Source organism: Parasteatoda tepidariorum, chromosome 7 (assembly GCF_043381705.1).
Source record: "Parasteatoda tepidariorum isolate YZ-2023 chromosome 7, CAS_Ptep_4.0, whole genome shotgun sequence".
In the NCBI taxonomy this organism is placed as follows: domain Eukaryota; kingdom Metazoa; phylum Arthropoda; class Arachnida; order Araneae; family Theridiidae; genus Parasteatoda; species Parasteatoda tepidariorum.
This window is the reverse complement of record NC_092210.1, coordinates 32,383,321-32,407,123: the sequence shown is the minus strand read 5'-3', so window position 1 is coordinate 32,407,123 and position 23,803 is coordinate 32,383,321. Positions and strand designations below refer to the sequence as shown.

The 23,803-nt window shown below is 27.2% G+C and overlaps 1 protein-coding gene across 3 annotated transcripts in view; it reads left to right on the top strand.

The window, feature by feature from the left end:
* The window catches only part of LOC107446699 (autophagy-related protein 2 homolog B), a 64,986-nt gene that overhangs the window by 28,386 nt on the left and 12,797 nt on the right, over window positions 1-23,803 (top strand). For all 3 annotated transcript variants that reach the window (XM_071183255.1, XM_043048110.2, XM_071183254.1), the window contains 13 exons: window positions 362-467; window positions 2,110-2,332; window positions 3,636-3,778; window positions 4,241-4,404; window positions 5,186-5,349; window positions 7,521-7,671; window positions 9,807-9,985; window positions 11,975-12,162; window positions 14,166-14,258; window positions 14,337-14,407; window positions 14,805-14,869; window positions 14,952-15,086; window positions 15,918-16,023. In XM_071183255.1, coding sequence (XP_071039356.1) covers window positions 362-467; window positions 2,110-2,332; window positions 3,636-3,778; window positions 4,241-4,404; window positions 5,186-5,349; window positions 7,521-7,671; window positions 9,807-9,985; window positions 11,975-12,162; window positions 14,166-14,258; window positions 14,337-14,407; window positions 14,805-14,869; window positions 14,952-15,086; window positions 15,918-16,023 — 1,788 coding nt within the window. The remainder of the gene's footprint in view (window positions 1-361; window positions 468-2,109; window positions 2,333-3,635; window positions 3,779-4,240; window positions 4,405-5,185; window positions 5,350-7,520; window positions 7,672-9,806; window positions 9,986-11,974; window positions 12,163-14,165; window positions 14,259-14,336; window positions 14,408-14,804; window positions 14,870-14,951; window positions 15,087-15,917; window positions 16,024-23,803) is intronic.

Sequence of the window (23,803 nt, the reverse complement as noted above, 5' to 3'; positions counted from 1 at the left end):
CTCATTTAGAGTAAATACTGTTCATTTTAATAAAGTTGTATTTAATTTTTATATAATGAATATGAACTTGTTCTGTCAATGAGTATTCAAACATCATAAAGCCTTTTTTTTTGTTGTTATTAAGTGTTATTTTGAAAATTGGTATTTTTTCCATCTTCTCATAACATTAAAAAAAAAATATTTCTAAAAATGTGCAAAGATTTACTTAATTGTCTTTGCCTTATTTATTTTTTAACCAACTAGTTAATTCTTCAGCATACTTTCATAAATTATATTAAGGGTGGTAACTTTATGCAAAAAATCATTTATTTTCTAGCATTATATTTGCCTATGTGAAAGATTTGTCTTTCTTATTTCTTAGGATTATTTCAACTGTCTAGTGAGAGTGATCCAATTTCATTTCTAAGAGTGTCAGTAGACCCTGAAGTTGATGAAGCTTCAAAGGAAGGAGGATTTGATTGGCCTCGGTAAGTTTATATTTATTCTATGCTCTAATGATCTTTTGTTCTTGTAACCTGAATTTTGAACCTCTTGTAACCTTTTTAATATCTGTATAATAATTCCTTAAAAATGGGAAGTAGCTGCAATGAACATTCAACCACCGTGCCTAGTCTGGGACACTAGTCGATTGTTTGCTCTTTAACTTTATAATTTAAAATGGTTTTGATCATTATAAGGTGAAATTAATTATTAATAAAAGAAATCTTTGTGTAACATTGTCTTAGGTTGAAATAAACTTATAGAAGATACATTGTATAAATTGAAATGGTATCTTAGAAACTTAACACTTGAATTATGTTATAGTTTTAAGTAATAAACGACAGCAATTTGTGTATAAATATTTTTGAAAAAAAACCCCATCAAATTTAATTTAATTATTCTATATATATGTTTTTTTTAAAATCTGATATAGCTTTTGACATTTTCTTAATTGTTTAACATTGTTAAAATAAAATTGCCCTACAATATTAAGTACTCAGCAATTTCAAACCACTAAAGAAGGGCAAATTCAAAATTTTAAATAAGAACCCATATTTTTTTATATTTCAGATATGGATTCTTCAAAAAAGGGTGGGATGAATTTTAGTGTCATTAGATACATTTTTTCAAATTATCACATTTAAATTTCTTCAATCTGGTATGTGCAGTGTGCAAAAAAAACAGACCATCCTAAATAACTTTTGATCTAATGATTGGATTTTCATTTTATGACTTAATCCTAATGGCTCAAAATAGTGAAGTGTGAATTAATTAGTGTGGACGGTATATTAAGTTGCTGAATCAGACACAAAAACATACTTTCTCTAAATGAAAATACTTCTTTTTCCTGATGGATTCGGATTTCTAACCCCCAAAATATGGGAGGTAGCCGCAATCTGGGAAATGTTAATTTTCTTATCTATTTCGCTATATGTTGAAAAGTTTTTGAGCGAATTGAAAACATTTTGCAGACAGTTATAAAATTCGTTTATCCAAAGATAATTCCTTGCAAAAAAATAAATTTTAGTAAATGTTTATTATTTTTTATATTTTATTCAGGAATGGTCAAAAACTTTTTGAATTGTAAGGTATACAATATTTTGCATCTTTTTGAATAATGTAATTTTATATATCAAAATTCAAAATTTGAGCAAAATTGATTGCATAGTTCCTGAGAAATCAAATTTTAAGTATCTAACTTTTTTTGAAATTCCATTTCTCAGGAACTATTTGATCGATTTTGCCCAAATTATGTATTATTTTGCTATATAAAATTACATTATTTAAAATAATGCAAAAAATTTTTTGCTTTACATTTCGAATTTCTTTAGACTATTATTTAACACAGGTTATTTTTTGTTGTGCACATTCATACTGTGATGCATTTATTATGTTTGTACTCATTTTATTATTTATCATATTTTTCACCCTTTAACTGATTTGGTACTTAAGCTAATTTGTACTAAAACTTCCGTTTCAAGCGCAGTATCTATATTGAAAAGCTAGCTTCTTATGCCAGAAAGTAAACAGATGCCCTATAGGGTCTGCAGTTCTTTTCAAAAGTATTTGGGTAATTTATTATATATGTATAACTGGATATGATTTAAAAAATGTGTTTATTATTTTTAGACTTGTTATTCATAAAATTTCTGGATCTTCTGGGGGAGACTTGCAAACAGGATTTTCTGAGCCAGAGGAAACCTATAGCTACAGCTTAAGTGAAGTTTTAATGTCAAATTTAGATACAGAATTGTCACCCTTTTGTGCAACGTCTGTCTTGTATGGTTCAAAGTTACAAAAAGATTCAGAGAATCAAGAAGAAATTACAAATTTATCTTTAGAGCATGAGGAGGTGAATAAAAATTCTTTTCGTATGCTTTCAATTTTATTATGTTTAAAATAATAACTTTAATTGCTTTTTATCCATTTTTGATCAAAAATGCAGAAATATAAAATTTCAATAATTTGTTATATTTCTTTTAGTTTATTAGAGAGGAGAAATGATTAATTAAATTCTTCTGTTCTTATTCAAAACTTACAATATCCTTAAGTAGACTATTTCACGAAATTTATGAAACACTTTTACGGTTGTTAAGTAAAATAAAACAGTTTTTAATTTGATAGTTTACTTTTTCATAATTTTTGGTAAGTAATTCTAATTTTGAATTTTTTCCAGAATTCTAAGAATTAACTTGGAAAATATCAAACCTAACATAAAGTAATATCCAAGAATTAAAATGTTCACATAAGTGTGAAATACATAATTGTGTCTTTTTTTCCATTCTACTACAAAAATGAAACGTTTAACTTTAAGCTCATGAATAAAATATTTCATTATTACTAATTCAAGACCGGGGGGGGGGGCAGTCCATGTTTATGAAAGCTTATTCTGAGTAAAAAATGAATTTAAAGGTTTTAGATTGTTTACGTGCTAGCATACAATTGAAATTGTAAAAATAAAAATATAGATACAAGTATTTATTTACATTCCTTCAAAATTTTGAAACAAAACTTACAATTTCCAATGTTGAGAAAAAATACAATTTGAAAACCTTGATGGACAAAGACCGTTTTGTCTTCAATTAATTAATGTCTTCTCCAATTAATACTTCTTTAATAGAACTCCTGTTGTCTTTTTCACTTCACTTTTCTTTGCTTACCTTGTTTACGTATTGACAGGAACCGTTTTTTCCTCTGCAGGGCGCATTTCCAAAGTGTTAGGACTCTTTGGGAGAACCGACTTTTTTTGTTATTGATTTGTCAAAACTTAGTAATCCTCAAAATGAAACAGATGGGGATCTGGTCGGCAGTTTTTTGCAAAATGGACATAAGCTATTCTTCTCCCTCAGTCTTCAATTACTCTCTAATTTCTTTCTTTTGTAAAAAGTAAAAAAAAATTTTTTTTACATGAATACTTGTAAACTTAACAAACAAGATTATCCTTCCAAGTGTTGAACTTTTAGAAAAATTATACCTAACCGTACATTACGCTCCTATTGAATAATATGGGAAAAGCCAGTTCCAGGGAAACTTGCTTACTCCAAAAAGCATTAAAGTGTAATATATTTTTACTTTTTATAATATGATAATTGAACGCACTTTATAAAATACTCTTATGATTTTATTTATCTTATCAAAATCTCTTTTTTTTTCAGGTTATTAAACCTGCTGACAAAGAAACTACAAACAAGTTTATTGACAAGATTATTAGCAAATCTGAATATTTTCTAGAATTTTCCTTACCAACAGTGAATTTAGTTCTGCCAAGCAAAGATTTTTTTGAACTTATTTACAATAGGTAAAACATTTGTGTGTACTTATTCCTAGTAACTATATTTGAAGAACTAACAATTCATTTTCATGTATAAAACTGAAACTTTTTTTTTCATTTGCAGTTTTTAAATGTCGATTGTAAATAAGTAAGAGTCGATAATTAAAAATGATTGTTGCTGTGTTGAATTTTTTCTCCATTTGTAATTTTTTTTAAAAATTATCTTTAATATTTTTTTGGGCAACTAATTTCTATTAATATTATTTTTTTGTAAGTCTTTGTTCTGATAATTGTTTTTGTTTTTTTAAATCATGTCACTTTTTCGTGAAAATAAAGTTATGCAGAAAACTAAGTGTGTTCCAGTATCCGGGAGTAGACTACTCCCATGCCTTCTGAATCGACTAGTTTTTACTGTATTATAAATAAAGTAATTATAAATATTGTAATATTGATTTAATAATTTATACTTTGCCTTTACTTATTGTTTAGGTTAGGTAATGATTTACTCTTATGGCAAAAGACTTCTATAATTCCTTCTGCTCCTTATGATCTCAATGGTTTTAAAGTTCATGTGCCTGGTTTAGATCTCAACTCCCAAATGATGATGAATGATGTTTTCGAAAAGCCACAAACTTTCAAATCTTTTCATAATGGTGAGTTTAAGAAAAACCATTATTAATTTGTAGCAGTCACTTTTTAATTTTAAATTTTTATTTTATTGTTCAGTTATAAAAATTTTAATTTGCAATAACCAAAAAATGCTAGAAGATTGCAGATTCATTTACTAGTAAAATGATAATGATTCTGTAAATTTTCTTCTCTTTTTTTTTCTTTCTCTTTTTATTTTTTTATAAAAAATAAATAATCAAAATCATTATGATTTTTTTCTTAAATGTAAGGTTTTTTGAATATTTTTTTTTCCTTTGAAAATGAATTCATCAAAACAAGAGACTCACATTTTTATTTATTTATTCAAATACTATATAAAAGTAATCACTCATTTTATCATGTGAATCGGGGATACATTTTCTCAAACTATTAATGATAATCTTTATCAATGATTTTCATTGTCGCAAACTGTGGTTTTTCTTCTTTTGACATATTGCACTGTGATTCTATTTATCAGGAGGGTTCTGACTGAAGATAGACAGTACAAAAAATATCAGTGGTAAATAACTGTTATTAACTCATTACAATTATAAGAAATAGAATATTTGCTTATTGTCCCATGTGATTAAAAAGCCTACAAAGAACAGTCTTTCTACTCCAAAGATTATTAATTATAGTGAAAGAAACTAATTAAAAAGTTTATGCTGTAATACTGCGTTTCCCATTTTTTTAAATTAATTTATTTTGAGTTATTAAAATATATTGCTTCTTTTCTTAAATACTAATTTTTTATTCTTTCAATTTATTTTTTAAAATTTATATCAGATTCTGACTCAGATGAGGATGACGCTAACTATTGCTCTGTTCATGAATATTGGCAACGTCAAAAACATAAACATAGAGATGAAGATTCAAATCATCCATTTACTGCTCTCTCTATTTCACTTGTAATTACTAAAGGCATGCTTACCATCACTTCACCTATTCTGGTAAGTTTTCATTTGCAATACTTCTTTTCAAATTATTTATTGTTTGACTCATAACAGTTGAATCACAGGCTTTATAACTGTTCAAGATTCAATAAGGACTTTAAGGAGGGTCCAATCTTGTTATAAATTACATTCATTTCTATATTTATATTTCACCTAAATTATTAATGTGCCTTAATAGTTGGATCACAGACTCTATAGCAGTTTAAGACTCATTAAAGAATTTAAAGAGGGTCGATTCTTGATAAAACTTACATTCATTTCTATTTTCATATTTCACCAAAATTAATAATGTTTATGAATAAAAGGATGTATCATGAAGTTAGTTTTATTCCGAATACAAAATTGCAAGTCAATAAATAAGTTATTACTGCACCAAAAATGTATCATTATAGTATCACAAATGCACCAAAAAAATCTGCAATGAGCCTAAAGGTGAGTTTTGAAACATAAATTTTAATAAATTAATGCTTTACAATTTCATTAAATACATAAATTTTAAATTTTTTTCAAAAGCTTGACTATAAAATAAACTTTAATATTCAAGTCAAATAATGTTAAGTTTAAATTACAAAATAACAAGGAAAAAAAAATCAATGATATTTGACATTTAGGTTTCCTGGAATATTCATAAGAATCTTAATTTTACCTAAAATCTGCATGATAGCCTGACATAAAGATTGGATTAAAAATTGAAAATGGGGGTTTTGGGTAGATTACAGATCTAAATGTTATATATCATTTTAATTTTCTTACTGTTTCTTTATATTCTAAACTCTTTTTTAAAGGAAAGTACTTAAAAACTAAAATTTGTGTTATATTTATGCTTTTAAAAATTTAACTTTATTCCTTCCATCCAAGATATTGAAACTTAGGCCTGTTTTATAAAAGTCCTAAATATTCTTCAATGAGACAAAAATAATATTCCTTAAATGTGGTGTTCACAAAGGCAACTTTTTAAAGAACTGGAATTTTCAATTAGGGTAAAAAAGTTTTATATAATTTGATTGATCTTATTGAATACTATATCACCTAATATTCTGTCTTTTTGTACTAATTAAAATGCTTGTAGATATCATTGAAACAACTGTATGTATGTTTTATAATTATTTATGCTCATTGAGCTCTTTTTTTAAGTGAATTTCAACAGCTAAACGTTTCCAAGCTTCATTTTTCTTATTGCTATTGACTTAGTGGCACCAGTAGTTTCATTAAATGGATGATAAAATGTTCATATTATTAACAAGGAACTCAAAGCTTAATCTCTCATTCAGTATTTCACTAATTACTTAAAATAACTTCATGCTCAACCTAGTAACATTCAGAATTATTTGAATTTTTTTAATACTATTATGAATTTCCTTTAGCCTCAAATTAATGTAATTTGATGGATAAATGTTTAGAATTTTAATTTCTCTATAGACCAAAATGATTGCCCGATTTAAAACTTTGCATTTAATTATTAAAATTCCAAGTAACAGGAAAAGTTCACCAGTATGATTTAGACAATTGTTCAAATTTTTCTTTTCCTGCAATCCAGTAAGTAAATGAACGTGTCAGAATATATTATTTTTATGTTATGCAAGAAATTGCTTGTTACAGTAATAGTTATAATCTATTATTTATTTTCTTTGTTTATGATCAAGATTGAACATTGCACTAATTTCTATTTAATTCAGTTAATTACCTATCATTTACATTTGTATTTTGAAATTAATCTTAGTAAATAATATCTTGCTATTATTTTTTTGTGTATAAATAACCCCTGAAAGTTTACTATTTATTGCTTAACAGATCGTCATCAGGCAACGATGGGAGCAGAATTCATTCAAAAGCTTTTATCAAATAGACCACAAAAAAAGCAGTTAAATGTTTTCATAATATAATTTAAGCAAAACTATAAAATGGAGATGCGAATATTTAAAATGAGATATGCACCAAAATTCAATTCTCTTTAAAAGAAAATTTAGAACAACTAAAATATCTTTTTTAACGAAAAAGTTTTGTAAGCCACACAACCTGATAAATGAATTAATTTATTGATTTAGTTCACTGTCTTTATTTTAAATTGTGTTGTTATCTCTTGTCTGCCTATATCAAAAGATGCATTTGCTTAGACTGTTTTCTGCTTTTTGAATTTAGCAAATCTTGTCTTTTTGTAAATTTTTTAGGACAATGCAAATAAACCATTGCCAGATGTTTGTGGTAAATTACAACTTTATGTTGAAGACAGTCAAATATTTGTTGCTTCATCTTATAAAGGAGATCCAAATGAAGGCTATATTTGTGTATTAGCTGATAAAAGCATATTATATCACAAAGGTAAATTTTAAGCTGTAGTATAATAACAATTTTTGTGATATATTTGTGTTGAACAAATATAAAAATGTTTCTGTCATGTAAAGCGTTCCATTGTTTAATATATTATAAGCCATTGTTTAAATATTTATATTTGCAAATTGAAATTCTTATGATATCAAATCATTGTACATCATAATTCATTTATGATGTCTTTAACCAGATTTTCTTTTATTTGACCTATTTTAAAATGCATACGGTATATTTCTGAATGTAAGCTGAGAATTTTTAGAAAATGTTAGAAAGTTAAAGTGGGGGTTGGCTTATAATAGGATCCAACTTTGTGAAATTGTAGGAGGACACCGCCAACAAAAATACTTCGTTTATTGAGCATTAGTGATAATCAGTAAATATCACAAAACTTACATACGAGACATGAAAATAAATAAAATAAAAGTTGAAAATGGAATACCTGAATATAAAAATTGATAAAGAAACACATAAAAGGGACAATTTGAAAGGAATACTATTAGTTTTTAATCTTCTAATTATGCATTCAGAGGGTCCATGCTTCTTTTACCCACAGTTCAACCATTACTACAAAAGAGGAGATACATTTTCCATACTTCCAAGAGTAGCATGCATTTTTTTAACATCAGCTTATGTACAAGTTTTGAATTTTGGGTGAAATTCCAATTGAAATAAAAATAAAAATATGACCACCGAAGCCGACGTCCTCAGGGGGTACCGGCCTTGGTAGCCATTAAAAACAAAACCATTTCTATTTGAGGGAGAAGCAAATGCTTAAAAAATCTCCCTCAGTACCCCGATGGTTTTGTATAGAGGTCCAGGAAAAACAAGATACATTCAAAATAATTAACAAATTAAGAAAAGAAAATCATTCAAAATCATCAGAAAAACTCACTAAGTCACAGGTCAAGCATCAACTTCGAAAGCAAGTAGAGGAAAAGAAAACACTAAAAACTGAAAAACCAAAGCCCCCTATTATAATGCGCAGAAGAAGTTTAAAATGAAATGGAAAAGGTCAGGAGAAAGAAATACGTAGACAAATTAATAGATTGCTTAACTGGGGCTGCTCAGTTAAGACTAGAATTATATAAAAACTTAGAAACCATCAATCATTTTATCAATTAAAAAATTAACATTACAAAAATTAAAAGGAAAATCATTTTTACTCAAATTATTTAAAAAATTATCCACAGCTTCCCGAAAACTTTCAACATTATTGCAAATTTTCTTGATCCTAACTAATTGTGAAAAAACAAGATTTTTGAATATTTTACTACACAAATTAGCAAATTTGCAATAATGTTGAAAGTTTTCGGGAAGCTGTGGATAATTTTTTAAATAATTTGAGTAAAAATGATTTTCCTTTTAATTTTTGTAATGTTAATTTTTTAATTATTAAAATGATTGATGGTTTCTAAGTTTTTATATAATTTTTTCTTTTAACAGGGCGCAATTCTAGTCTTAACTGAGCAGTCCCAGTTAAGCAATCTATTAATTTGTCTACGTATTTCTTTCTCCTGACCTTTTCCATTTCATTTTAAACTTCTTCTGCGCATTATAATAGGGGGCGTTGGTTTTTCAGTTTTTAGTGTTTTCTTTTCCTCTACTTGCTTTTGAAGTTGATGCTTGACCTGTGACTTAGTGAGTTTTTCTGATGATTTTCTTTTCTTAATTTTTTAATTATTTTGAATGTATCTTGTTTTTCCTAGACCTCTATACAAAACCATCGGGGTACTGAGGGAGATTTTTTAAGCATTTACTTCTCCCTCAAATAGAAATGGTTTTGTTTTTAATGGCTACCGAGGTCGGTACCCCCTGAAGACGTCGGCTTCGGTGGTCATATTTTTATTTTTATTTCATTCGTTTCTTGTATTGATACTTTTTTCTGAAATTTCTGCTGCTTCTTAGCACGTTTTTATTTCAAAGAAGTTTTATCCTTTTCGAATTTAATTATTTGTGTTTTCTTTCTGCATTCCAATTGAAAATCGTACTCTTTGACTTATACACATATGGGTTTATATTTGGAAATATATGTTGCTTTTTAAAAGGACAAAAACTTTTTTAATTTTCTTTATAAAAATTCACATTTCTGGATTTAAAGATAATTTGAATTGTACTTCTATTTCTAGCAATTGATAAAATTTGCTCAAAAGTCCCTGTTGTTGAGCCCTTGTCCAGTTCAAGAAACAGATTTGAACAAATAATATATCAGTCAGAGCCCGGGATGCGCCTTAACTACTATGACAATTATAGTGATATGTTGAAAGTTGTTGTTCATATTGTAAATAATCCTAAACAACTACTGAAAGTGAGTATTATTGTTTCTCATAGGCTGTTTTTTATTACTTATGTATAGAATGCTGTATTTCAATTTTAATTCAATTTAAATTTTTAATAAAAAAAAATTTAAATAAAATTATTTACTTGCATATTTGTTTTTTATTTATAATTCAAAGATTTATTTTATGTAATTAATATTTGAATGTTTTAATGTCTTATGGAATTAAAGAAAACTACTTATGTTTTACTTTTAATAATGAGATATTCTTTTGTTGGAAACTTTTACGATTAAGTTTATCATATTATGCTTTACCCATTAAACCACAACCTTAGGTTTACTAACCTATAGGCAAACTTGAGTTGTCCTTTGAAGTGAGTTATTTATTTATTTATTATTTTTTTTTTGAAGTAAAATTTAATCAGGGCTCGAAAAACCGCCCATCCTTGGCGGTCAAAAATTCCCCGCGAGCAACGAATTTCTCGAATCCGACGTCCGCGCGGACGGCCATTTTCCCATTAATGTTCGTGATACATTTTCAATTTTTGTTATCTTGCAAGAGTCTAGCACTTCACTTCTAAAATGACCCTCTAATCTAGAAATACAGCAACATACTGCCTATGGTGGAATTGATGTTTTCGTTGTCTGGGAGTACTGCAGTGCTTGAAAGGGGCTTCTCAGCAATAAACTTAGAAAAAAACACATTACGTACTGGTTTTAAACAAGTAGCATTATAAACGCAATTATGAACATCTACCTAAATGAAAAACCCCTTTCAGATTTCTGTGCAGAAACCTCTGTAAATCATTGGCTTGATTGTGGAACTGGCAAACCTATAGGCATATATTTGATTCATTTAAAAAACCCAGTACCCTCGGATAAATTAACATTCCAGATAACTTGACCTTTGTCATTTAAATTATTTCATAAAGGAAAGAAATTATTTCATAAAAGAAATACTAGTAACCTAGTATTTCTTTTATTACTGTATAATGTAATCCTAGTAACTACTAATTCATTGTGCAATTTATATAAATGTTTGTAATAAATGAGAGGAAATTATATTTTTATTTATTTAGAAGCGACGGGTTAGTTTCAAAGGAGGACGGGTATATTGTTGGACAAGCCGTCCTCGGGGACGGGTAAAATTTCTGAGTTTTTTCGAGCCCTGATTTAAATGGTTACATTTTTTATACTTTAAACACTTTGAACATTCTTCCTGCTAAGCACATAGTAATTCATAATAAGTAGATTTACTTTATGAATTCTATTATTATTAACATGTATATGTATTCCTTGTCACTCCAAATCGGAGCATAGGGCTTCTATCATAGCTTACCATCTCACTCTATTTGTGGCCAGATATTTTTCCTCTTTCCATGTCTTTCTTATTGTTTTCAATTCATTTACAATAGTCCTGTGTCAAGTATTATTGGGTCCTCCCTTTTTCTATTGCCCTAAGGGTTCCAATCAAAAACTTGTTTTACTTTAAATTTTTCAATTTTACACTATTATTATACATTATTCCTTAAAAAAGTTGAAAACTAGGTGCTGAAGTGAAAAATGTAATAGAGCACAAATCAAGTACAGATCACATTATTTTTCACTTTAATCTACGTAGCACAAAGTATACCCAATCCTTTGGAATTATCAAACCTCTTCTTTACTAACTAGCTTAACTTCTTTACTAACTCTTCTTTAAAACTAGATTATCCTCTTACTTAATCAGTTATTTAATTAATTAATTTTTTAACATTTCAAAAATTAAATTTTTGTTGTATTTTACATAATAATGAATAATTTTAAACATTTTGGTCATGCTCTGCTGCTAATTTCAGGTTATATCTAAAAAAAAAAAAAAAGAGAGAGAGAGAGAGAGAATTAATGAGTTAAATATAAAAGGAGAATAATGTCATTGCTCTAATCTTAAAGTATAATGTTTTTAATATTTCAACTATGCATACAGCAGCTAACTACTTATGTTAGGAATAAATAAAAAATATTTTCATTATCTTTTAGTCTTTTAAAGTGGCTATTGATATATCAGATGCTACGCTCCGTCATTATACATATTCTGTTCCTGAAATTTGGATTAACCAGATGATAGAGTTTTTGAAAGTTGATGATTTTCCTGTAAATGGTCATGTTCCTTCAGCAGTAGTTACTGAATTTCACTTAAACCTCAGTAACTGCTCTATTGATTACAGGTATAGTAATTAATTGCAATATATTAGTTTTTTATAGTATTAAAAATTGTCATCTCTTTTATTAAGCTCTAAAAGCTTTCAAATATTTTTCAGATAATATTTCTAACCTTTACCTTTAACTGCTGTAAAAACTGCTAAAATTACGTAATTTTGTTTAATTTATCCACCAAGATCATACAGCAAAATATTTATTGAAACAAGAGCAATCCAATTTTTTTCCTGAGAAGCTCTAAAAATTTCGAAATATTAATAAGTGTAAATTTTCATAAATTTGATAGTACAGCACTTGATATTGCAACCCTTGTGGTCCAAACGAAAATGGACATTATTACTTAAGATCTTAATATTGAGGCCACATAAAATGAGTACAAATACTTACTTATATTTAATAAATACTTCACTGATTTTGGCAAAAAGATGCTACATTTGAAGTAGAATTATAAAACTGACTAATTAACTGACTAACACAGTTTTTTATGTGAATAAAGTACAAATATTATTAATTTAATGTAGTACATTAAAGGTTGAAAAATATTAAAAAATTTTCATAAAAGACATTTTTTAGTATTCCGCATGAATTTTAGCCATTCATTCAGTGCTTTTTCTAGATTTTGATGTTTTGCATCCTGAGAATGTTGTCAGGAAATTAGAATTATTCTTTATTCTTCTACCTTTAGACATCACAATTTTTGATTATGATCAGCAAAGTGCTTTTTGAGATCTTAAATAATTTAGCTATTTGTGGTTTTGATGTTATTCTGCTATCCACTTTTTTTAAAAATTTAAATTTTTGCACCAAGCATATAGCGTTACACTGATGAAGAGCAGCCATTTTGGATGTATGACATACATCCAAAGATAGGAGCAAAACTAAAGTCAGCAAGAATGCGAAAAATACCACATATTTTAACTCCTAAATAAATCTTGAATATCTTTTTCATAATTCATGTTCATACAATTTCCAAACTATGCTATACATATTCACTCTATTAAATAAAAAAAATCTTGATTCATATTTATGCAATAAATACCAATACGATGCTCAATAAATGTTCTGCATTCAATTCAGCATTTAAAATAACACAAACCCTTTGGCACAATTTTTTATAGCTTTATGTAACAAATCTCCCTAGCATTCATACCTTTCTGCAAGATACTTTTAATAGTAATAGATATATGTTACTAATTTGTAATAACAAAAACACTTTGAGTTTATTAAAAATACTCTTCCTATAGAATGAAACTGTATATATATATTTTAATTATAACTGTAGTAATTATAAAAGAATCAATTTTAATATTATGGGGTGACACTCTCACATTTTAAAAGGGTAAAAAAACCACTAATTTTTTTCCTTATTCTGATTTTGCAATTTGCCATTACATAAATTAAAAAAAAAAAAAAAAATCCTGAAATTTGTGGCATTGACTGCTGAAAAAAAGACCTATGACCAAAACACGTGGATTTACAACGAAATCAAGAGAATAAAATAATTTTCAAAAAGAGGTTACTCATGCAAATGTGGTGGAAACCAATAGCAATAACTGACAAAATATTATAGAATGATTTGTCAAACGTAAATATTTTAACGCGCAATTCGAATTTCCCATCTTGTAAAAAATATATCAGGATTAAAAATTGCATGAAAATCAGTAGCAATTGCTGCTGAAAAAAGGATCTAAACACCTAATAAATTTATGATGCTATTGGCGTAAATTGAGCATGTGAAAAAGTGATTATTTAAATGTGCGATTTGAATTTCATGTGTCATAATATTATGAACTAAACAATGCCAAAATGTTAAAAACCATGTTGAAATCAATATCATTAACTGCTGGAGAGTCGGAAAAAAAGAAAGAAAAAAACAGTAGTATCATCACAATAAAAATGAATAATCCAATGCCCAATTTAAATTTTTTATTAGGTATTATAGAAATACTTTTTTTTGAAGTGAAATTTATTCTTCATAATATTAATAACATTAACTTAAAATTACTTCTAGGCCTTTAAAATTACCATTATGGTCGTGCATTACTATGGAAAATTTCAACATGTCTTGCAATATTTCAGCAACTACTCCATCTTTCTTATTCAGGTAAATTTTATTTATTTAATTTTTTTTACATTGCATCTTATGATCTTACTCAATTAAAGAATTTTTTCTTATTTTTAGAATCATATCAGAAGAATTACGCATTTTTCTCTCTGCTTCAATAACAGCTAAAAAAATTGATTTGAGAAAAAGTAAATATAGTTTCATTTTTTGTTGGTAACCTTGTTAATTGTTATAGTGTCTTAATATTTTGATTTATTTTTAAATATGTTTCATGCTGCCTTACGTAATTGATTATAAGAGATACTTCTTTCATAAATTAGTATTTAGTGATATAAGTTTTTTTAATTATAATTTCTGGTTATTTTGAATACTTAGTCATCTGCAGAATTTGTAACTTTTATGGCATTAATTATATATGTTTTGTAATTTATGTTTAAATAGTTTTTTAATTTTAATCAAATATTCCTAATCTACTTTTTTATGAATGTAATTGGCCTTTATTTCTGCTTATGTATCTACTTTCAGATTCTATCTAATTCTATTTATTCTGTATCCTATTCTATCTAATTCTGTATCTAATTCCAGATTATGTCTGTGTTGTTGATACTGGCTTGATTGATGTTTCATTCAGGACTACTGTTAATGAGAAAGTAATATAAAACAGAATTATCAAATGTATTATTTATTTTTAAACCTAATCTTATTGGCATTTACTATATTTGTTTATTACAGGATGAACCTAAATTAGAACTGTGTGCATCCAATAATATTATCCATATCAGAACGTGTTCGGATTCATTTAAAGCTTTATTAGATTTAATCACATACCTCAGCATCAATGGAGATATGGAACCTGTTGAACCAGAAGTATGTTCATATGCTATATTCTTTTTTTTTACAACTATTAACTATTTCAGGGACTGTGTACATACCCAGGGACCATGCTCATTATAGAAACATGAGATCATTCTCTTTGAGGACTAACTCAGACTAATTAAGAGGTTTTCATTTATTAAGCACAAATGTTAATTATTTGCTAGTTTAATTTTAAAGCCTCCTGCTGAAGCACTTGCTTTAGAGAGTCAAAAATTTTTAGTACAGAGTAAGCGAACGATTCCACAGTCGTTTTCTTTGCTAAATATCTCTAAAATAGCAGATCTTTTATTTGACATTGTGAAAAAATGAAACGCAATACATAAATTAAGGGATATATTATAAAATATTTTGTAATTAAAGTAGTAAACAACTTAAAAAATTAATTAGTCAATTTCGATTCTATGATGCAATAACTTTGTTCAAGTTTTTTATAAATATAATTTAATAAATCTTTACGAAGTTCATTATGGTGTTTATTGAAGATTTTAAAAACAACTTTTCTCTTTAAGTTAACCAGTTACTAAGTACTTTACTTAGTTAACATCATTTGATTGAAATATAAATTGTTGTTTTAAGAACAGAATTTATGAATAAATCTGAATAATGCATTTATCAATCAAAAATTTCTTTAATAGTTTAGCAAAGAAACTTGATAATAATTAAAACTTTTCCTCTTCCACACTGCTTAAAAATCATTATTTTGTTTAGTCCTTTAATAAAACAAAGATAATTTCTTATTGTTGTTATTTTTTTAAAAGAAGTTATTTCAAATCTTGTTAGTAAATTGTATGTGGTGAATATTAAATTATTATTTTGTTACAGGAAGAAAAAGCTCCAAAAAGCTACTCAAGTACTCCTGTTGATTCGAAAAATCTAAATCTTCTTGTTGCAGAGGCCATGAAAGATTGTTCAGTAGATCAAGCATCAAGTAATTTTTAAACTTATATACTCCTTTTGCAATTGCATATAATATCTGTTAAATAGTTTTAAAAACTTAATCATAAGTCAACATTTTTCCTCACACTGGTTTCAATTAAAAGCAGGGGTAAAAAATCATTCTCTTAGTGCTTTTCTGAAAAGTAAATTTTTCCTCACACTAGTCTCAATTAAAAGTGGGTGGGAGTGGAACATTTTTTAAGTGTTTACTGAAAAGCGTAGGATTGGTTTTTTGGAAGGGATGAGAGGTAGATTTTTATCACTGTTATAGATATCCGTTTTAACACCAGAAAGATGACAGGCCAATTTTGCCCTTCTCGTATTTTTATTGCTTTGTAATTTAAAAAAAAATAACATGCTGAAAGTATCAAGTATTTCCGACTTTTCATAATTTGATCCATTTTGAGTACCTATTTAATCATTCATGTATTAGCTTTATAGAAATGTATATGTAAAACCTTATACCTAGAATGACCGTAGGGGCCAGAGTAGCCGTATGATATTTTGGCATGTACTTCATATTCCCAGATAGGTTTGGGAATAAGATACCCTTCTTAGGTTATCTTATCCTTCTTACCCGTCTTAGGTTAGGTACCAAAGTTTCATTAAAAAAGAAGTATTTCCATATATCTTCAACTTATATAGAGATAAGAAAACTCAATTATCTAAGAAACTAATGTATAAGTATAATTGAAAAGTCAGTGTTCCATTTAATCAAATATTTTCGTTAATCAAAACTATTAAAATATCATAGAATTTTGATGATTTATTCTCTGTTATATTACTCCTTAAACTAATTATGATTATATTGTAAGATTTTGGATGTCTAATTGATATATTTACAAACAGAAAATGGCTGGACTAGCTCCTACAAACAATCTAAAAAATAGAAAAAAAATAAAAGACTTATCAAAATCTGTTAAATTACTTTTGAGAAAAGTTAGTCTGAGAATATCAAAAATCACATGAAACTTTATGAAGCTCTTTTCACATGCTTCTGGTTTTATCTAGGAATCCACCAAGCTGTGGTGAAAAATTAAGTTTTCCTTGTTAATGATATGTCAGGTTTTGGTAGCAATTATTTATTTTCATTTATGCATTAATATTTGACCCCTCAATGTGTATATTTTCTTTTCATTTTTGACTAAAATTAAACACAATGGCATATTTTATACATAAGATTAGAAAATGAGCATCCAACAATTTTAATCGAATAAAGTTTTACTAATTCTCAACAAATCATGTTTTCCTATGTTGTCTTACCAAATTGGTATTCTCAGACTTTTCTAAAGAAATCTTTACTTTAATATTTATTGCTGAATTAATTATAATATATTCTGTTGCTTTAATCATTTTCAAAAAGTGCTAATTTTGAAACCCCCTCTTTTTTTATTTTATTTGAAATTGTTTGTAGTGGCATGTGTTAAGAGTAGGACTGGGCGTTATAAGAAATTTTATATCCTGATGCATCGTCAGTTTTGCATCGCGATATAGTATTTTTGAAATTCATTTACTGGTAAGGCGCAGAAAGTCGGATTTCTATCAAAACTTCATACTCAGATTGATTTAAATCAATTTATGAATTTGATGTATATGTTTTGCTTAAGAAAGATATTAATGTTATATTTTCTAAAAATGATCGCGCAAATAACGAAAGATTTCTTAGTTTAAAAATAAAAAATAAATAAAATTGAAATTTATCAATATATTTATCTAACAATGTAGAAAGAAAATTTAAAATATAAGTTCGTTGAAAATTATTTGTATGCTTAAAACAAAGTGCTAAATAAATTAAACAAAAAAAAAAACACTTTTAAAACAACACTATTTTTTATCATTATTTCACATAAATAATAAAGTTAAATTGAATAATTACCGAATTCTGAACGAAAAAACAAAGTAAGGTTTAATTTTTTAAAAATTAAAACGAAAGAATTATGATATTCGATAATATATTCAACTGACAATATTGAAAGAAAATTTAAAAACACGATTATACTCTGTAATAAAACGAAGTGCTAAATGATTTTAAAAAAAGAAGTCGCAATCGCAAACTTACTAATTTTTTTGAATAAACAAAGTTGATTGACTTATGTCCAAATCCAAAAGAGGAAAAATAAGTTTTTTTATAATTTTATTTATAAAAATGAAAACAACTAAAGATTTATAAATTTAAAATCAGTAATAAAAACCCATTAAATTATTATTTTATCCAAAAAGTTTTTAATAAATTAAAATAAAGTAAAAAAAACCTGATGAAAATCTTTGGATCTCTTCAAGAGAATAACATAAGGAGAATTCTTTACAACCACGAAATTTACAAAAAATATGACAAATTCGGTGGGACCGACATTGTAAGAACTAATAAAGCATCAAGCATTAGGTGGCTGGGCCACCTCTTCAGAAATTCTGATGCCGTCCCTGCCAAAAAAGTGACTTTTTCCGCAATTGAAGAGACGAGACGTAGGGGACGACCACCTACAAGATGGATAGACGACGTTGAAAAGGACCTCAAGCTATTGGGAGTCAACCGATGGCGGGCTGTCGCACCGGACAGGGCCAGATGGAGGAAAATCTGCGAGTCAGCCTTGGCATGTGAAAGGCTGTTGCGCTTATGAAGAAGAAGAAAAAATAGCCTAGCAAATTTAATTACTTTTTAATTTAATTTTTTGTGGGCATCTTAAATTAGATTTCCGTTTGTAATAAATTCAATAATCTAAAATAATACTTAAACATATAATATCAAAATTAATTTTCACATTTAAATATAAAAAAGAAAGTTTTGTTTCAAAAAAAATTTTTACCTAATTAATTAATAATTCATAATTAATTAATAATTCTTTATATATTCTTTTCAATAATAGATTTCGTTCAGAACAAGGTAACGACGGCTATCACAAAGTCAGTCCCACTGAAAATAATCTACAAGAAACGATATCAACTCGCGACAAAGAAGGGAAAAAAACTAAGAGGTGCGGAAACGAACATGCGAGATCACGATGTATGTTCTCAAAACTGATTCTGATTCTACCGCTCATCAATCAAGGCGGTTTCAATATAACAATATGTACATCGTCTTCCCCAGCGCGAGTTAGCATCGGAACGTAATAGATCATTGCGTGTCTTGTATCGTATATCACTATATCGCTCGTCTTCTTTGCTCGATGGCTTAAATCAGATTTCTGATTCATCGCCTGGAACGAAAGTCACTGTATCGGCCTTCCGATACAGGCGTTAAATCGATATGTCGCGATATATCGATTTATAGCCCAGTCCTAGTTAAGAGTCCACATTTTATTTAAATTTTGCAATTGCGATTACCCCATTGTATTAAAAGCTCACAAAATTTAGTGCAAGTTACTTTGGATCTTTTTTTTATTTTTTACTTTAACTATTTGTATATTCCACTGCTAAAAAATGTGGTTGAAAAATGAAAAATCCATAGCTAGTCTATGAGCAACTTTTACCCCATGGCTGGGGGGGAAAAAAGATTGCTTTGCCTTCAAAAATTTTCAAAATTAAAAGATTAAAAAATTCTTCTTTTTTTCAAAACTTATAAATTCCAAAGATTTAACTTTTTGAAAATTTAGATTGTCTTCGCATTTTTCATTTTTTTTTTTTTTTTTTGAAAAGCTAATGATTTAATATTTTCTAAATAATCAAATTATAGCTAAGTGAAATATATATAACGAGTAGTTTAGGATTTAATCAAATTCTTATTATATATCTGTTTCTATTTAGCTAGAACTTAAATCTATAACGCACATTCCTTCCTTCATGAGAATAGCAGCTCTTTGCAGGCCTTTACTCCCCTAACAACACACCCTACAATGCGTAGTTCTGAATAATAATTAATTTTCAAGAACATTTTCTTGCCATTTTTACTGCATGTAGGGCTGCAGATGGCTAAGCTTTTTCCAAAATATTTTTTAGAGTGGTAGACAATCAGAAACTAAAGATTCTAGAATTTGGGTTATTTTTGTTAACATTTTAAAAGCCTCATCTTGAAAGAAATTGTAGAATGTGACATTTTATATAAACTTTTGAATCATTCATATAGAATAGTGTGGAAAATAACTTTGAATCAAATTTATTTAAGGAATCATACATCAATAAAATAAAATTTGCTACCACTAGAAAAAAGTTTCCCTTAAAGTGTTGAAAATTGACAGCTTTGTTCAAAGCACAGAATTTCATTCTGAAATTAAATACCGAGAAATTTAATGTAAAATTTGAAATCTCACTTTCTTGAATTAACATTTTCTGGATTGTTGGGAATGACAATCAATGTTAATATTTACTCTCAACTTATTTCTCATAATTTTTCATTTTATGTTTTTCCATCTCTTTAAAGTTTAACATTGTTAACTTTTAAAGTTTAACATTGTTGTGTTTATTTACTTTTGTCACCGTTATGTTTATCAAAACAGTTGAAAGAACTTAATATTTTAAAGAGCTTTATTTTAGACAATGCTCACACAAACAAATGAAACTTTGCTCAAATTGCTAAGATTCTTTTTAAATGATAATCTCCTGTTAAATTTAACTATTAAATACTTATTTTGAAATTTCTTTCTCCTTTTGTAATGCTGCTCAGATGCTGAAATGAGAAGTAATTTTTTTCTGTTTTTGTAATTATGAATGTGTGCATTATACTAATTATTGTTGTGGTTGATTAAAGATTAAATCAAAAAATTAAATAAAATTAAATTAATTTATTGATTAAATCAAAAAATCACTATATAATTGTTGTTATAATCAGAACACAGTAAATGGTAGGACTTTTTTTTCTGTTTAGATAATTATTTAAAAATAAGATGATTTGTAGTAGAATAACTGACCTTATTTCTTCTATTTTGTTCTATTTCTTCAATTTTATATTTCCAGTCCCTATGTTCCCTATTTCCAGTCCCTATGCATGTTGAAATGTTGCAAAGTGTTCAGACATGTTACGTCAAACTGTAGTTATACAAGATTTCAGATAAGTTACTTGACAACAGGAAATTTTTTTTTAAAAAAAAAACGTAATTTTTAAGCTATGCCCATCTCATTGTTGAAGTTGATATTTTCAAATAACAGCTTAAATAAAACTAATTTCTGCATTTAGGTGATGACAAATCCCAATTGTTTATACAAAAACTTTTAAATTCTCTAAAAATTAACCTGTAATTTAGATTCTTGTGTATTTTTTTTAATATGGATGGCACTGTATAATTATTTTAAAGAAATTTTTAAATAATTGGTTACCCCCCCCCAAAAAAAAAAAAGACTTGCAAGAAATGAAACTATGGTTATATTTCTGGACAATCAATTTTTTTTTTAGATTTTCAAGCACATACTTTCTTTTAATTATTGAATTTATTTGTTTTTTGTTGGGAAAATTAAAAAAAAAATTGAAATTATCACTAAGTTACCCTATGCTTAAAAGATTAAGTGGAAGTCACTCTTAGCAGCTTAAAATATGTTTTTAAGAATATGCACACAAATAATTTAACTTAGTTTCCAAGAAATGTATGAAAGAATATTTTATATAAATGTCGGTTCAAAATTCTTTCCTGTGTTGTTTTAAAATTCTTTTAAGGATTAGCCTAAAAACAATTGCATAGCTACCAACATCTGTACTTTTTAACTCTTTCATCACAAAGGATGAGGTAACTCGTCTTCCAGGAATATTTGCTGTGCGCTAGAGATGAGATAACTCTTCCTCTGTGCAAAGTTTTTCAACATTATAGTAGCGTTTCCAGCGACTTATTTACCAACATTTAGTGTAGATTATTATTTTCATTTTATTATTTTTATGTCTGTAAACACAAAGTGAGAATTGTTACTGATAGCAATTGGTTATTATTTTTTAAAGTTAAATAAACATGTTTTAAAGAAATTTATGTTTTGTTTTAATTCTAGTGCAGAAGGTGAAACAAAGGAGCTTTTTCAATGTGATGAAAGTGTTAAGGAATGTTTTTCTTAATGGGGGCAAAACTAAAATTGCATTAATAATTAAAAACAGAATTATTTTAAAATTTTGTCAGCTCTTAAGATCCTTCAACTATTGCTAAGCATTTAATGTATGTGCTTAAATTGTTTATAGATAATGGTGGGCAAACTCAATTAAGTTTATAAAAATAAGGATAAAATATTAGAGCTATAGCTTTTCCACCTCTTTAAATATATGAATAAAATCTTTTGGAAAAACTTAAAGAGTTGGCATCTATAAAATTGTTTAAAGAAAACTAACTTTTAACAGGGTTCCCACGGGTCAGGGAGAACAGGAAAAACCTGGAATTGTCAGGGAATTTTATTTCAACTCCGAAAATCAGGGAATAGTCAGGAAAAATTGCAATTTTCTTACAAAAACCTGGAAAATTCCTTCATTATACCTGGAAAAAAACCAGTCTTAAAATTGTTAGTAACAATACTTAGTTATTGAGATTCGAGTTAAATAATTCTAACATCTATTACAGTTATTTGTTGAAAAAATTTTGCATTTTAGACATACTGAAATGCTTCCTTCCTCATATAATTTTACAAAAAAAATCTAATACTTGGCATAGCAAATAAAGGAATCCAAATTTTCTGATGAAAAATTTTGTAGTATAGATAAAATATGGTAGTATGGATTTTCATTAAAATTTACCTGGAATACCTGGAAAAGTCAGGGAATTTTTTTTTCTGAAATTGAGATGGAACCCTGTTTTAATTCTGACCTTGATTTTTCAAATTTTTTAGATAGTCACTATGGGTCATTATTAATTGAATTGTACTTTGATAATAATTTAAATCGGTCATTTTTTCACGAGGTATTAAATTCAGCAATATTGTAAAAATAAGAAGAAAGTTATAATCCTTTTTAATTGAAAGTTTATATATATATTTGTTAGGCTTTGAAAGCATTAACACTGTAAATTCATAGTGCGGCCCGTGCTTATTGAAAATGATACAGGAACATGGAGAAATATTAGAATTTTATTAAAGTAAGGGCCGGAGCCCCAAAAATGAGAACATTACATGCTAGTAGATAGATAGAGAAGAGCCAATTGACCTTGGAAAAAGGCTTTTTATATCTTTCTGGACAATATATTTAAATATTAATAGGTCTTAGTAATGTGGGACTGATCAATTTCCCAAGTTACTAAAGACACATCATCCCATTTTCTGAGATAATTAGATCAATATTACTTTCTTTGAGGGAAAAATTTCAAATGATTGCACGTTAAATACAAGCTCTATTTATGGATTATATTTAATATATAATTTTTTTAACATTATATATATATATATATATATATATATACAGTGGTGGCCAAAAGTGTGGACACTTTTTGAAAGTTTCATGTTTTTCAACTTTGTGTGCTTGTAGAATATATTAATTTTCACTTAAATACAAACGTTTATATATCAAATTGAAGGTAATTTAATGTAGAATTTAATAATAAATACAGTATTACAATATCTGTATTACAAGAAAAGTTATGCAATTAATAGTAGTAAGATCTCTCTTAGATTTGCATTTTTTTAAAGTGATACTTACACAATCAATACTTAGTAGGATAAACCTTAATTTTTAAGACAGCTTCACAGCGTCTTTTCAACAAGTGAATGAGTGTTTGGAGTTCATCTTTCGTAATCACATGGTGCCAAGAATCAATTATAGCTTCAATAAGTTGTCTTTTATTGGATGGACGTTTTTTTCGTACAAGAATTTTCAAACGTCGCCACAAATTTTCAATTGGATTGAGATCAGGGCTGTTTCCTGGCCATGGTAATATATCTAT